This window comes from Perna viridis, chromosome 1 (assembly GCF_037379345.1).
Source record: "Perna viridis isolate PV_CMFRI_1.1 ecotype Kerala chromosome 1, ASM3737934v1, whole genome shotgun sequence".
NCBI lineage: Eukaryota > Metazoa > Mollusca > Bivalvia > Mytilida > Mytilidae > Perna > Perna viridis.
Genome location: NC_142445.1, coordinates 31160600 through 31176136, shown reverse-complemented (window position 1 = coordinate 31176136; position 15537 = coordinate 31160600). Strand labels below are relative to the sequence as shown.

Here is a 15537-nt window from a genome sequence, read left to right as displayed (position 1 = left end):
TTTATTTTGGCAAGAATCTACATCTTTGTTGAATAAAATAAGTACAATAGAACAAATAATGAAATTCATCACCTAATTCTTGTCTGTTACAAATATTACATATTCGTTCAGATCTATCAATGGCTAAGAACCAGCCAGTTTCAATTGGCAATTTATGACTACTACATCTGAGTCGACATATTTTATACAGTAAATCTTGTGGTAATACTGTTAAATACTTTTCAAAATCAAAAGTTGTCTTGTACACCCTATGATTTGAACATTTAGAGGAATTATAGACTTGATCTTTCCAGTTTTCAACAAAAGGGTCAAATAATGACTGTTTAACCTTTTTGGATAAATGAAAATTTACATCTACATTCTGATCATTCCAAATCTGGACATTACCAGTCTTAATTAAAATGTTTTGTATACAGTTTAACCACTTTGAGTGATACACATTTTCTTGATCTAATTTGTATAAAATGTTGTACAAATTGCATTCAGAGAAGATTGAAGTTCTTCTGCAGATTCGGCTAATTTTACAGTGTCATCAGCATATAACAATAATTATAACGGTAAGTATACCTCAATTTCTGAATCGTCAAACACCAAATGTGCAGTATTACTAATATCAGTGAGACCATTGTAAGAATGTGACATGTAATACAGGCGCAAAGACCTGAAAAACAGACTCTCACAACAAAGAAATATATTAACAAAATAATACACACGAAGAAACAAAAGTAAATGAGCAACTTGAAGAATACAAATAACAAATACAGAGACACAATGCATAGAACAGTCAATACTATATATACACTTAGTTTAGAAGTACATGTACACACAAATTTATATTCATATGATATTAGCAATTTTTCGTTAAAAAAATCACACTCTTTTGCATAATTGAACGTAAACAGATAGACAAAAATCCACCAAATTAAATTACATAATACCATATATCCCAATTTTTAGTGGAGTCCGAGTTGCTCATTTGCTTTTGTTACTTTGTATGCATGAGTTTAGTTACGTCATGTTCTTTGTTGTGTATATCTGTTTTCCATGTTTGGTCTTTGTCCCTGGATTACATTTATTTTTATTACCGCTATAACCTTGGTTCCCTTGATTACGCTTTTAGATAGAAATGTACCTTTTTGTATATGCATTATAAGTGTTTGTTTAACACCTATATATAGTTTAACTCACATTCTATACCCTATATCACATCTCTAGACATATATCACATTCCCTATATCACAACTCTATACCTATATCACACCCTTGTACTTGTATCGCATATCGTATATCACACCACTTCACGGACCATACAAAATATATGATATAACGAACACGACTTGCCAAAATCTGTATCAACCCTCGTCCTACATCACCCCGCGGACCGGTGGCCCTTCGGGTGATATAGGGGTCTCCGGTTGCTACCCCATTTAATACTTATTTTGATATGTAATATTCAGTATTTATTATGAATATCATTTTGAAGCATTACAGAAATATCAACATTGTCACCCAAAGGAATTACAAAATCACAGCTTTATCCTCACGGTACATCTGGAAGAGAGTGGTTTATTTATGTTACTTGGAAACCAACAGTTGCAGAGACAGGAAACAATATATATTGTTTTTCAGCCGTTGATAATATTGGGTAAATTTTTAGTTAAAACTGTTTTCCTTGTCATGTAACATTAAACTAACATTATGCAAAGCAAACTTTTTTTTATCATAATATCAGACAAATCAACAGGTACAGACAATGAACGAATGCATGAATTTATACTTTGTAAACTTTACTGAATATTTTAATGGCAACATTTTGAAGTATCAGCCGTGCGAAGAATCATGTAAATTCTGTTATATATGAGCTACAAAGTTTTATTGTTATTTTTTTTTTATATAAAAATTGCTTCATGGGTCTATATGATGAAATGTATACTAATACTTATTCATTCCAGCCTGTCTGGTTTAGGAAATAATTCACATCGATAATCCATTCGTTTCTATTGTATATTAGTATCATTTACAAAATTTTGAATTCTACAATGCATTCTGTAACTTATCTCCTAAGACACAATCACGTAAATTTATTTTTACCATAATTTTAAAAAAATATGAAAAATAACAAGTACAATGTAATACCTTTAAAAAGATAGCCTACGCATTTTCTCGCATTGTTCATTCCAAATCCGATTTAGATTTTTGAACTGTGTGATCAATGTGCTATTTCAAGAACAAGTAAGGTGTTTCCAATTATTCAATATATAAAAGATTTTTCATAATTCAAATTTTGTGGACATCAAAACCCCTAATGGAGCCTAGAATTTCGAAATGCTATCACTTTTGTCCAATTGAATGCGAGGTTGCACGCTCCATCGGTTACGTTGCCTTTGTTCAGCATCATGGGAATTACGAGTCATGGCGAACTCAATACCGACTGCGTATGAACAACTATGTATCACAATTTGCATTATTATTATCTGGAGTGCTACTTATTGCCTTTCATTTTATTGAAGGCAATCATCAGACCAAGTATGTGCTGTTCTCCTCGTTCGAGGTAAGTTTTGTTTAATCCCAATTTCCTGTGACCCTGCAACCTTACATATTTATTGGGGCAATGATGCGTTTTAATTTTTTCAAATATACTTTCTTTGTAATGATCATGCTTCATTTGAAAGGCGTAACAGATTGCGCTGCACAAAGAAAATTCTTCTGTCTATTTCTTTCAAAACTATTAATCCACCCGAGCATATGAATTACACATGCAATTAAAAAGCTTGCAACAATTTTTAGGACTTTGTCCATCAAAACTGGTAGAAAAAGCCTTCTATCTTGTATAACTTGTATAGTTTTTATTCTTTCGGGCATTAAGTTCGGTTGGATGATTAGGATTACTCAATTTTTCATACATGTTCTTCTAAAAAATGTCTATTTTTTATATCTGTATATCTGTTTTTCTCTCTTTTTTGTTTAGATTATTTACCATTACTTATAGTTCACCAATTGTTTGATACATATTTTTTTCTGAAACAGAAGTATCCCATTATTTCATTTCTAGTAAGGACGAAAATTTACAAAAAAATATGAACTTCACTTGCCTTATCGAAATTGTATTCGCAAATAAACTTACTGCACCTACAAGTGGATAATTATTATAAAAAAAGTATTTGAAAAATAAATTGGATTCACACTTCTTTTTTACATTTTTTTGTTATACCGACAGAGGTAACAACCATTGAATCTAGAATCGGGACGGTAGAGACCACAACTGATATCTCAAGTGTCGGAACAGTAGAGACCACGACTAATAACCCAAATGTCGGAACGATAGAGACCACAACCAATATCTCAAGTGTCAAAACAGTAAAGACCACAACTGATATCTCAAGTGTTGGAACGTTCGAGACCACAATGGATATCTCAAGTATCAGAACGGTTGAGACCACAACTGACATTTCAAGTGTCGGAACAGTAGAGACCACGACTGATAGCTCAACTATCGGAACGAAAGAGACCACAACCGATATCTCAAGTGTCGGAACGGTAGAGTCCACAAATATTAGCTCAAGTGTCGGAACGATAAAGAGCACAACCGATAGCACCAGTGTCGAAACGGTGGACATTACGACTAATAGGTCAAGTGTTGGATCGGTAGAGACCACAACTGATATCTCAAGTGTCGGAACGGTAGAGACAACAACAGTTAGCTCAAGTGCCGGAACGGTCAAAAGCACAACAGATAGCACCAGTGTTGAAACGGTGGACACGACGACTGGTAGCTCAAGTATCGGAACGGTAGAGACCACAATTGATATTTCAAGTGTCGGAACGGTAGAGACAACAAGCGTAAGTTTAAGCGTCGGAACGGTGAAGAGCACAACCGATATCACCAGTGTCGAAACAGTGGACACCACAACCGATAGCTCAAGTGTCGGAAAGGTGGATAGCACAACAACTAATAATTTAAGTGACAATACGTCCCAAAGAGCAAATGAATCACCGACACAAAAATCACAAGCAACTACTGAGAGTACCCATCAAAGTAGTTCAATGGTCAGTGATATAACCACAGAATCTGGTTTTGATAACAAAGGAGCAGATCGTACTTTCGCCATTTACTCTGCTACAGCGGGTGGGTCATTAGGATTTTTATTTGTGTTATTAATCATAGTTCTTGGGCTTACTCATTATAAAGGATTTAAAAAATCTGTAAAAAAGAAAAGAAGAATGAAACTAGACAGACCACAATTAAACACTAGTATGTCGAAAGAACCTGCTGATTTTTTCTCTGAATACATTACATTACATGTGTCAATAAATTATTACAATCAAGATCAGAAGTAAATCATAAATGCTCTCTGTATTACTTTACAGAAGTTCTTCTAATCCTTTACATGCATAGTTTTGTTTTATTTAGGGATTTTCAATTTTATGATTTGGAATGACTATTTGTTAGTGACTGTGTTCTCTTCATAATGAATTTGGCTGAATTTTACATTAGTATTTTTCCATTTCAATTTTACAACTTTTTTTGCATTCCGTAAAGGTATGCTTAAAGTCAAATAAAGAAAGTTTATTCTGTTGGCAGAAAAAGATAAACATGAGTTAATTATTATTGTTACAAAATTAATAAAACTTCATGAAATGCAACGTAACGTCAAAATAACGGAAAATGTAATTTGCATAGAACAAACAACTATGCAATACATTTTTTCATCTTTACAAAAATGGATCATCTGCAATTTTACTCTGATTCTGAATTTAAGACCATAACTCCGTTACGGAAAGTTGGTATAGGGAAGAAACCCCGATCTTTGTAAGGACCTGCATTTTTTGGAAAGCTTAACCATATACTTAACACCCTTTATCTCCACAACTATTGTCAGCTATCTACATACGATACTCTACTACACAGGCAAAATTATTTCACATGATTTTCAGACGAATTTCACATGATTTTCATCTGAGTTGTGACAGAGTTCACGTGAAATTCAGATGAATCGAGCCTTCACGTGAAATTCACGTGAATTGTTCACATGAAAATAGCGTTAAGTGAATTTCTCATGAAAATCACGTTAATTTCATATGAAGTTCACATGAATTTCATGTGAAGCTCGATTAACATGAATATCACATGAAAAATATTTACGGAAAAAGGGTAACTACCAAATAATCGAACTGATAAAATCTAGGTAGTAATCAACAAAGAAAAATCCGTATCATAACAATTAGCAATATCAGGGTAAAAAACCGAAAGTTGGAAACCATGGCAACGGTTCTGAATTTGTGCAGGCATTTCTGATATGAATGGCGGGATAAACCAGAGTCAAATTAGTCCAGGTCAGTTTTGTATACGAAACAGTACAGCCCAACCACATCAGTTCAGTAGTCATTAAAAGCCTCTGAGCATGCATACTCAACAAACTTGTTACACCCACACTTGGTTTGTAAAATAAATACAATTACACGTCTATTTTTACCTAGTGTTTTCCTAAAAAGAAATTGGAACTGATGTTTGATAAGTATCAATACAATGACGATAGAAATTTAAAATACTTTATTCAGTAAATAACATTTTTCAAAATAGTCATAAATGATCAATTTTTTTTTCAGATAAATTTTTAAATGAAATATAACATACAAAAAAAAAGAATCAAAATCAAAATCGAAGTTTCAACTCAGTTTTAAAAATTGCCCTAAATAGCATAATTAGTTAGGATTAAAAGTTGACGGACGGAATGTTAAAGCATGTACGAATTGTACCAATCACATAAATTGTAAAATGAAGCAGGATGAGATGGCTAGGTTCCATCTGAGATCAGATTTTGATACAGTATACTGTATTGCCTCCCCGAAAAAAGCATAATTGTATTGTTTTTTTTTAATGGTACATCAAAGAATTATAATTTTTTTTAAAAACGCTTCTATCATGTATTTATTTATAGCGTCATTGTTTTCTTGGTTGTTTATAAATTTGTGACTGATTTATATCTTCGCTTTGCAATTTTGAATTAAGAATAATCATTAATGTTATGGTACTTTAACTTTAGTTCGACAACTCGTATCATTCAACTGATTAGTTTTCAATAAATCAAATCATATAAAGCTGTTATTCACTATAAGGTGGTGGTTCTGTTCCTGTTTGTGGCCCCCTGTTGTTGAATCTAAGCTCCGCTATATCTGGGGGTGGATGTCTTTGGAATCCAGATGAACTAATCGGTGACAAATATCGACTGAATAGTAAACGTGATTGATTGTCATGGATTAGGCCCCTCCTTCCGATACGATGGGGTGTTTCATTATCAAAACGCTGATATGGTGGAGGGTCAACAGGGAATCTAATTGATGCTGCTGGAGGTGCAGCTAAAAAAGAAAATGTTCAATTTGGTCAGATCTGAGCAAAACTTAGTTATGCACGTAACAACTAAAGTGTTCAAATTTGTAGTGCGAACTTAATCTTGAAGTACTGTTAAAGCCTAGAGCATAATCTTTTTTTCTAACAGTGTCACACGAAGCACACAAATGGTCTGCGAGAAAATAAACTATCAAACGTACTTGGAATGACTTGACTTGGAGGAACTCTATGGGAATCTAATTCAGTAACTGAAATCGTCTGGGGTTTAACTTTTTTCTTTGGTTTTGAACAACATTCATGGAAGCATAACAACACAGTTACCATGGCAATGATAACTCCAACTACACATACTGCAATAATGGCACCAACACTAATTCTAAAATATTACAAAAATTGGTTATCAACTAAAAGGTCTACCACAATATATATAACTTATTAAGAGGGGCTGAAACCTATGTTATTAAATATAAAATACTAAAAGAAAAACAAAACTAAACAAAACAAAAGCAAAAGCAAACCAAACAAACCAAACAAAAGAAATCAACAAAACAAATATTGTATACAAAAACATGCACAATAACTGTGAAATATGGTATGATAGTTCTTTTATCATTTAAGTAGCAGTCTGCCTAAGAATCTTGCAGTGGGTGATTTATCGATGTCAGATATTTTATCCAAATTGACTTTAAATCAGTTGGATATATTGGAAAACAATAAATAAACTGAAAAAATGAAAAATATTTTCACCGTCACCATAGCAATGAAAACTCCTTAACAACCACCAGTTTAGGGCCTAATTATCACAAAAACAGCACAATTTGAATGTAATTGTATATATCTAATGGTGGAAATATGTCAAACTATATAATTATATTAATAAGGTGTGTCTAAAGGAAAACAGTTTACAATAGAGTACAAAGCAATCTGGTTGGATTAGATCTGGTTACCATATCAACCAAAATTCTTAATTTTTGACATTTGAAATATACAAAAATAGGCTATGTTCAGACCCGTTTTGCAAGCACTAGAAAGGAGATATTATCCAAAGGTATGCATGGATGTGTAGCAAGACCTCTCCACTGAAACATATCAAACATAAAGATATGTAACCTATCTTTGTTTTTTGCTCATCTGGACCCGAAATCACCACCCATTAAGTCTTTTCTTCTAATAAACGCTTTTCAAACTAACATTTTTGTCTTTTGACCTAGACTTCTAATATTTGATATGTTGATAAATCCTCTCAGGGCAGAGTGTTGCATACCAGAGTAGGTGACCTTTGTCCTTGACCTTTAACCTCAAGGTCAAATCACATTCAAATTTTGGCATAATACGATATATAATTTTGTCTGTGCCAATACTTTTTGGTCTTTTTACTTTGATATCTGATCTTTGGCATTTAAGTATATTACACCAAGACAGAGAGTAATGTTTCATGTAAATGACCTTTGACCTTGACATCTAACCCCAAGGTTAAATAACATAACAATTTTGGCAAAATACCGTACAAAACTGTCTTGGCCATAACGTTTTTTGCCATTTTACCCAGAGATCTGATATTTAGTATATAAGTAAATCACATTAAGGTAGAGTGTAATGTTCTAGATAGGATGACCTTTGACCTTGACCTCTGACTCCAAGTTCAAATGACATACAAATGTTGGGCCAAGTACCATACAAAAGTTTGTCTGGGCCATATTTTTTTACTTTTTACTTAGATATCTGATATTTGGTATGGGGTCATGTACTAGAGTGGTTGACATTTGAACTTGACCTTTGAGCTCATGGACAAATAACATACCAAATTTTGACCTAGTATTAATGAGGACGGATGTCGTATGACTGATACTAAATTTGTTTAATTAATTTCTGTATACCGAGAGAATTCAATTACACCCTAGAATAATATTTCTTGTTTTTGTTGATCTTCTCTTGACATGACATCCCATGTTTTACTGAAATGCACATCTCCTTATCAAACTGTCCCAAGATCACATTCTTTTAATTTCCGCTAGAATCTTGGTTCCCTTGATTACTCTCATAAACATGAACATGTAGATTCTGTTTTATAGAAAATTTCAAAATGTTTTATAATTTTGTTGTTTAAACATAATGTCTCTATACTGTGATTTACTCAACATGGATTTGGTGGCAGAAATTTAGATAAGAACAATTTGAAGATCAACATTTATAAATATATCATAGAACTATTATAAATGGATAACTAGAGGCTCAAGAGAGTCTGAATAGTTCACCTAGTTTATCATTTGCTCATTAGAAAAAAATTGACAATGAGACAGGCTAAGTTAATTATAACTGAATGAATAGTCAAATGCAGGAAATGCGTTTAATAGCATTTATGACCTGAACCAGATTATGCTGACGGCAACAGTTTTTGAATTATTTAAACCCCTATGTTCCGTTTTTAGTATATGCAGCCATACATATTCATGGATTAAAAATCACAATTCATTTCGATCTCAAATACACTAAAGAACTAATATGCTTTCTTTCAATTAAATGATCTTAAATGGTTTTAGAGAAGAAGATTTTCAAAGAAAAAGAATTGTTTCAGGAATCATAACTCGTACATTAGTATACGAATAGTTTCGAAAATTTCGGGATTGGTCTGTCTTATGATGCTGAACAATATAATCCCTACAAAAATCAACAAATTTTAAGTTATTTGCAGAAACTGCATTCTGACTCCTATGTTCTATTTTTTGGTAACGGCGGCAATGTTTTTCACGGATTAAAATACCAACAGTCATATTGTGTGGGATACCCTAAGGAACAAATACACCAACTTTCATTGAATTATGTACAATGGTCTTAGAGAAGAAGATTTACGAAGTTGCTCATGCAAAAACTGGCAAAAACTGTTTCCGGGGCTGTAACTCCTGGATCAAATGATAAATTATTTTGAAAATTCCGGTACTCATGAGGCTGAACGATATTACTCTGCAAGAATTTTGCTAAGGGCAACAACCTTTGAGTTGTTTGCAAACAATTTTCTTCTGACCCCTATGTTATGTTTTCAGTAACAGGGGTTATGTTTTTTTTTCATGGATCAAAAATCCCAACAGTCGTTTTGTGTGGAATACCCTACGAAACTATTATGCAAACTTTAATTGAATTCACCACAATGGTTTTTGAGAAGAATATTTTCAAAGTTGTACATACGAAGAATGCCAAAAAAGCTGTTTTAGGGGTCATGTCTCCTACATCGGTTGTCAATATTGTTTTCAGAATTTCGGCATAGGTCTGTGGATGCTGACTAATATTACCCCTGCCAGAATGTCGCTAAAGCAACGGTTATTTGAAAAAAACATGCCTTTAGACCCCTATGTTCTATTCTTAGTAACGGTGGCTATGTTTTTCACGAATCCCAACGGTCATTTTGTGGACAGTTCTCTAGAGGAGAAGATTTTTGAAAATTCGTCGACGACGACGGACGCCAAGTTATCGTATAAGCTTACTTGGCTTTTGGCCAGGTGAGCTAGAAAAGAACATATGTTTGTTTACTAGCCTGTTGCCCTACATGTATTACTTGTAGCTGTCTAGAAATTGTGAGTGAACCAAACATGGGTAACATATAATTATACATTTAATCTTGTCTTGGCATTTAAGAATCAATTGTATAATTATAAAATGTAGAACAAGTTTCTACTTATTATTGCCAATACATGAGATCAGAAATAAACTTTAACAAAGTCAAAGAAATGTAAATTATAGGTTGTAGATACTACCTTTCGGTTTGATGCTGATTCGCTGTCCTTAATGCATCAGTATACAACTTCAGTTACATGATCATGCCTTTTATATTGATTGAGGTACATGTATGATACCAGAAGTACTAAATCATGAGGAAATTTTGTAACGGTGAAAACACTTCATAAACGTCTATAGAAGTTTTTGAAATCGGTACCCCTTGGTGCTAAAGCTTTTCTGCGAGTATTCTGTTGTGTTAAATAAAATCTGACACTTTATTACAAATATCAGCAAAACAGACCAATTGTAAATTTAAATACCGTAGGAGGGTGTTTTTGGAATATCACAGTCTAGGAATGGAAAATAAACAATAGGAAAATCGATATTGTCTCGTCTTTTTTATATATATAAGACCTTAGGGTAATACTTGTATCCTAATCATATTGAAATAAATTTGAATATCATTCAAAAACCATTTTATGTGTGATCATTTATTTCCCATTTATAGAAACACAAGAACTGTCTGAAATTTTGCATACATTTCACACGCCGATAAAGAATTAGGTTATTGTGACGTACATTTTCCGCTTAGTAACCCTGTTAATATATTTTGATTTATACTCGGCGTCACATAAATAACATACTGTTACAATTTAAATAAAAATATTTTCTACGACTTTATTAACACCTACCGTCGTTTAAATTGTCTTAAATGACTTGCTCATTCGTCACACAAGACGCTCCGCCTTAGCGTGAAATAGCCACATACCTAATGTCAGATATCTAAGATAAAAAGACAAAAAAGTAATGGCCCAGACAAAACTTTGGGTGATATTTTGCCAAAATTTGTATGTTGTTTGTCCTTGAAGTTACATGTTGAGGTCAAATGTCATCTACTCTGGTACGTGACACTCCACCCCGAAAGGATACCAACATACCAAATATTAGAAGTCTAGGTCAAAAGGCAAAAAAAATTATGGTCTGGACAAATTTTGTATGAAAGACGTCCAAATTTGGTATGTTATTTGACCATGAGGTCAAAGGTCAAGTTCAAATGTCAACCACTCTAGTACATGACGCCTCGACTTGAGAAAATATAACCCCATACCAAATATCAGATATCTAAGTAAAAAGAACAAAAGAATTATGACCCAGACACAATTTTGTATGGTATTTGGCAAAAAATTTTGTATGTCATTTGACCTTGGAATCAAAGGTCAAGGTAAAAAATCATCCTATCTAGAACATTACACTCTACCGTAATGTAATTTACTTACATACTAAATATCAGATATCTGGGTAAAAAGACAAAAAACATTATGGCCGAGACAAAGTTTTGTATGGTATTTTGCCAATTATTTTGTTATTTTCACCTACTCTGGTACGCGACACTCTGCCCTGAGAGGATATACCAACTTATCAAATATTAGAAGTCTAGGTCAAAAGACAAAAATGTTATGGTCTGGACAATGTTAGTTTGAAAAGCGTTAAGAAGAAGAAAAGTCTTTATGGGTGGTGACTTCGGGTCCAGATGAGCAAAAAAGTGAAGATAGGTTACATATTTTTATGTTTGATATGTTTCAGCGGGAAGATCTTGCTACACATCTATGCATACGTTTGGATAATATCTTCTTTCTAGTGCTGGCAAAACGGGTCTGAACATAGCCTAGTTTCGTATATTTCAAAATGTCAAAAATTAAGAATTTTGGTTGATATAGTAACCAGATCTAATCCAACCAGATTGCTTTACACTTTATTGTAAATTGTTTTCCTTAAGACACACTTTATTAATATAATTATATAGTTTGACAAATTTCCACCATTAGATATATAAAATTACATTCAAATTGTGATGTTTTTTTTTATAATTAGGCCCTAAATTGGTGGTTAAGGAGTGGTCGTTGCTATCGTAACGGTGAAAATATTTTTCATTTTTTTTTTCATTTTATGTATTGTTTTTGCAATATATCCAACTGATCTAAAGTCAATTCGGATAAAATATCTGACATCAATAAATCACTTACAGTGAAAATTGCATGATTCTTAGGCGTACTGCTACTTAAATGATAAAACAACAGCATTTTAAACCCTAGTATAGTCAAATTTGAAATCTTTAATTATATTTGTGTCACAAGATTGGTTTTTCGTATTATCCTATCTGTAAAAACTGTTTAACTGAAATATTAGTAATATTTTACTTGTTGCTTTCACCATTTTTATCGTCATCACAATTGTCATCAGCGTCGGCTAGAACTACGGAAAGATCATACAAAACTGAAGTAAAAACAAAATTGAATTCATAACTAGGGTAAAATGCAACAGTTTAGCATTCATACATACAAGGTATGATAGATATTATACTTTATTATAAGCAGAGGCATTACACTCTATTATATGTTTGTTACACTCTCATCAATATGTTTGAAAAATACTTAACCTAGAAAACTCAAAACATATTTTTACTGTTAACCTCGAATCTAAATAAAAATATCACACCGCACGTTTCAACCTTCTTTACATGCGCACCCGTGTGTGTTCTAGATAAATATATAACACAAAAATAAACATTTATTCTGGTCATAAAATGTAATTAATAAGTAAAGTAAATATTTATGTCATTCACATGCGAAAATGTATATGGGATGAGCAGAGTATTTATATGTTAAGGTCACAGTCTATTTTAAGAGTTTTTGCGGAGAAAAGACTGAGTATAATGGACATCAGAATTATAAGTGCCCAGTACTAATGCATGTAAAAGTCTCGTCGTAGATGACCGCCCAGATAATTTTGTAAATATAAACTTCACTTGAATACATATCTTTTATCCACTTATCAATGCCTAGTATTAATGAAATAAGAATATAAAATATATTCGCGAATAGTCTATATCATTGTGTTTTCTATTATCATATTTTGCTGCAGCAATTTATAAACTTTATATAAAGATACGCGGATGTGCTAACAAATGCACAAAAAATAAAGCCAGTTTCTTCAAGTGGAGAATATTACCATTTTGAAGAATCTCTTTATAAACAATGTTAGTATGATTTCGTCTATGCAGAAAATACTTATTTCAGTGATTATTCCGCAGTCACATTATGTAATGTAAAACACTGATTTAACTTTGACTTGACATAAAAATTGAACCACCAAAAACTGGTATGCAAATGTTGAGAAGTTTTCAACCAGACCCTTATATGCTCACATAATGAAGTATGCTATCTTCACAGTATCAGTGAAGATTTGATTTAATAATTCTGAGTTGTATGTATGCATTTGTAATATTCTATCCCACATAACACCTAGATGTGCTGTCCCGTCTACCGTATATTGTGTACTACATTGAACCTTCGAGGAAAAATCGCCCGGCCAGCAAAAGCTATTTTAATAAGCCTAGCTGGCCGAGTGGTCTAGGCGCTGGACTCAGTGCAGCCGGTGTTGCTTTAGATGTCACAGCGGTACCAGTTTGAGTTCCGCGAAGTACGTAACAACCAAATCTTGACAGTTATAACGTCGTTGGGAAGTTTTCAGACCCCGATACATATTTGAGCTTGATTAGACTTTTCACAACTAATTTGATTATGACTGATACATTAAATCAACAAATTACTATTTGATAAAACTACATCCACTTTTAGGCATATAATTTTTCGAGGTGATGGGATAGGAAACTTTTACGAGCACCGAAGGGATGATGAAATGTTTAACTATACAGTTACTATTAAGTTAAAGGGGAGTTTGAATAATAACAAAGTGAATGATGTGTATATATTTCATATTTTTTGATAAATAAATAACCTCACCTGAAAGTACAACTATTATTCTTCGGTTATAAATCTCCATTTTTAAAGCAAATTTAAACAATGATTATTTTTATTTTTAGACACACTGTATTCATTGTTTTTGTCACAACTTCACGTATGATTGCATTTCAATAGTTTCTGTTCAGTTTTTATATCTTTGTTTTCACTTGACAGTTAATTAGTATAATAATAAATATCACGATACGTAAAAATTATGAAACTTTTTTACGGTAAATTCAAACTTTCCAGTTACAGTCCGTTTGAGTTAAAACATAACCATAGTGGTTTCCCCTTGTATACCAACCATCCTATGTTAGTTTTAAAATATATGCTGACTCGGAAAATTAAAATGGTATTTGTTTAAATGAAGAACACACAGGAGTGCGTTCAGTGGATCAGCTTACCATTATTCCCTATAATTTAAAAAAAATTGCATAAAAGTACCATTCTGTGTAAGAATCAGGCAATGGGTGGCACATCACTGATCTTAATTTGATCTTTTATGACTGAAATATATTCAATACATCTAGAAATCAACCGAAAAATTATTAAAATTCATCCTGAAGCATCTGTGACATAAATATTTTTGACTGATTATATAGGCAAAAGATGCGGGGAAATATCCCTCCATTTGTGCATAGTACTGTACATTTCAACTAAATTTGAGCTACAGTAAAGTTTACAAACACTTTAATGGTTATCTGGATGGTATGAAGTTTAAATGAATATAATGCAATAAATCTCTGCGTTTTTATTCTTCATGTGTCAAACTTTATACACATTTTGACTGATTATTTGACAGAGAAATACTTAAAAAATGTCAGAGTAGAATGACACGTTTGAAGTACGCTTATAACAGTCAGTGCATTTAATTAAGGGATTTAGTATTTTTTTTTAAAATTGATTTTTTGTGTGTAATATTTAAACGGGACGTTGATACGTCAAAATACTACGTATGGGAAATGATGAGTAAAACAATCATGTAAATTGTAAAAGCGTAATGATACCAATCCAATTATAGTCTGAAAAAGACTTTTTTAATATCCTTGATAAATAACAGTCTTAACCTGACGTCAACTTCCATAAAACATAAAATTGAACATCAATGCTTCTTTAGATTGTTATAATTAGCATGATTTGATTGATTGTATTGTGTGTGGCTAAAACATTTTACTAAGTTAATCAGAACAATCTTATTGCAATGAAACAAACTGGGGAAAAAAAGGAACAACCCATCAACAAAAAAAAATAATAATACAATAAAATAAAATAAAATAAAAATAAAATAATAATAAAAAATTCCCTAAAAATAAAGAAAGACCATCTAGTAAAAATACAACAACAAAAAAAAAAACAAAAAAAAAAAACAAAAAAACCCAAAAACAAAAAAGATAAAAAAAACAACAAAAACAAACAAAAACAAACAAAACAATGTGACTTGTTTATTGTACTCCCACCTGTTTTGATAACGGCACGATATTGAACCATACAAAATTTTATTTTCTGTGGAACCAAATACTTTATCTTTTGGAATCCTATAACTAATTAAATTACAACGTTAAAAAAAAATCAAAATCATGACTTTATATACATTCAGAGATCTAGATGTGACCATTTTAATCAAATGAAAGCAGTTAGTTTTAATAAAATAATGCATTTTTATAATTGTTTATT

General features: G+C 32.2%; 2 protein-coding genes across 2 annotated transcripts; one reads left to right on the top strand and one right to left on the bottom strand.

Moving 5' to 3' along the window:
* Positions 1 to 2383: 2383 nt before the first annotated feature.
* LOC148628355 (uncharacterized) lies at positions 2384 to 4474 on the top strand. The gene is made up of 2 exons (XM_088586084.1): positions 2384 to 2551; positions 3218 to 4474. The coding sequence occupies exon 2, from the start codon at positions 3406 to 3408 to the stop codon at positions 4336 to 4338; it is 933 nt and encodes a 310-aa protein (XP_088442210.1). The 5' UTR covers positions 2384 to 2551; positions 3218 to 3405; the 3' UTR covers positions 4339 to 4474.
* A 1062-nt stretch (positions 4475 to 5536) lies between these two features.
* LOC148628354 (uncharacterized) lies at positions 5537 to 13983 on the bottom strand. The gene is made up of 4 exons (XM_088586085.1): positions 13864 to 13983; positions 12259 to 12334; positions 6550 to 6725; positions 5537 to 6357 (listed from the first exon to the last, which is right to left on the bottom strand). Exons 1-4 carry the CDS (start codon positions 13901 to 13903, stop codon positions 6104 to 6106), a joined length of 546 nt encoding a protein of 181 aa, XP_088442211.1. The 5' UTR covers positions 13904 to 13983; the 3' UTR covers positions 5537 to 6103.
* Between the last annotated feature and the right edge of the window lie 1554 nt (positions 13984 to 15537).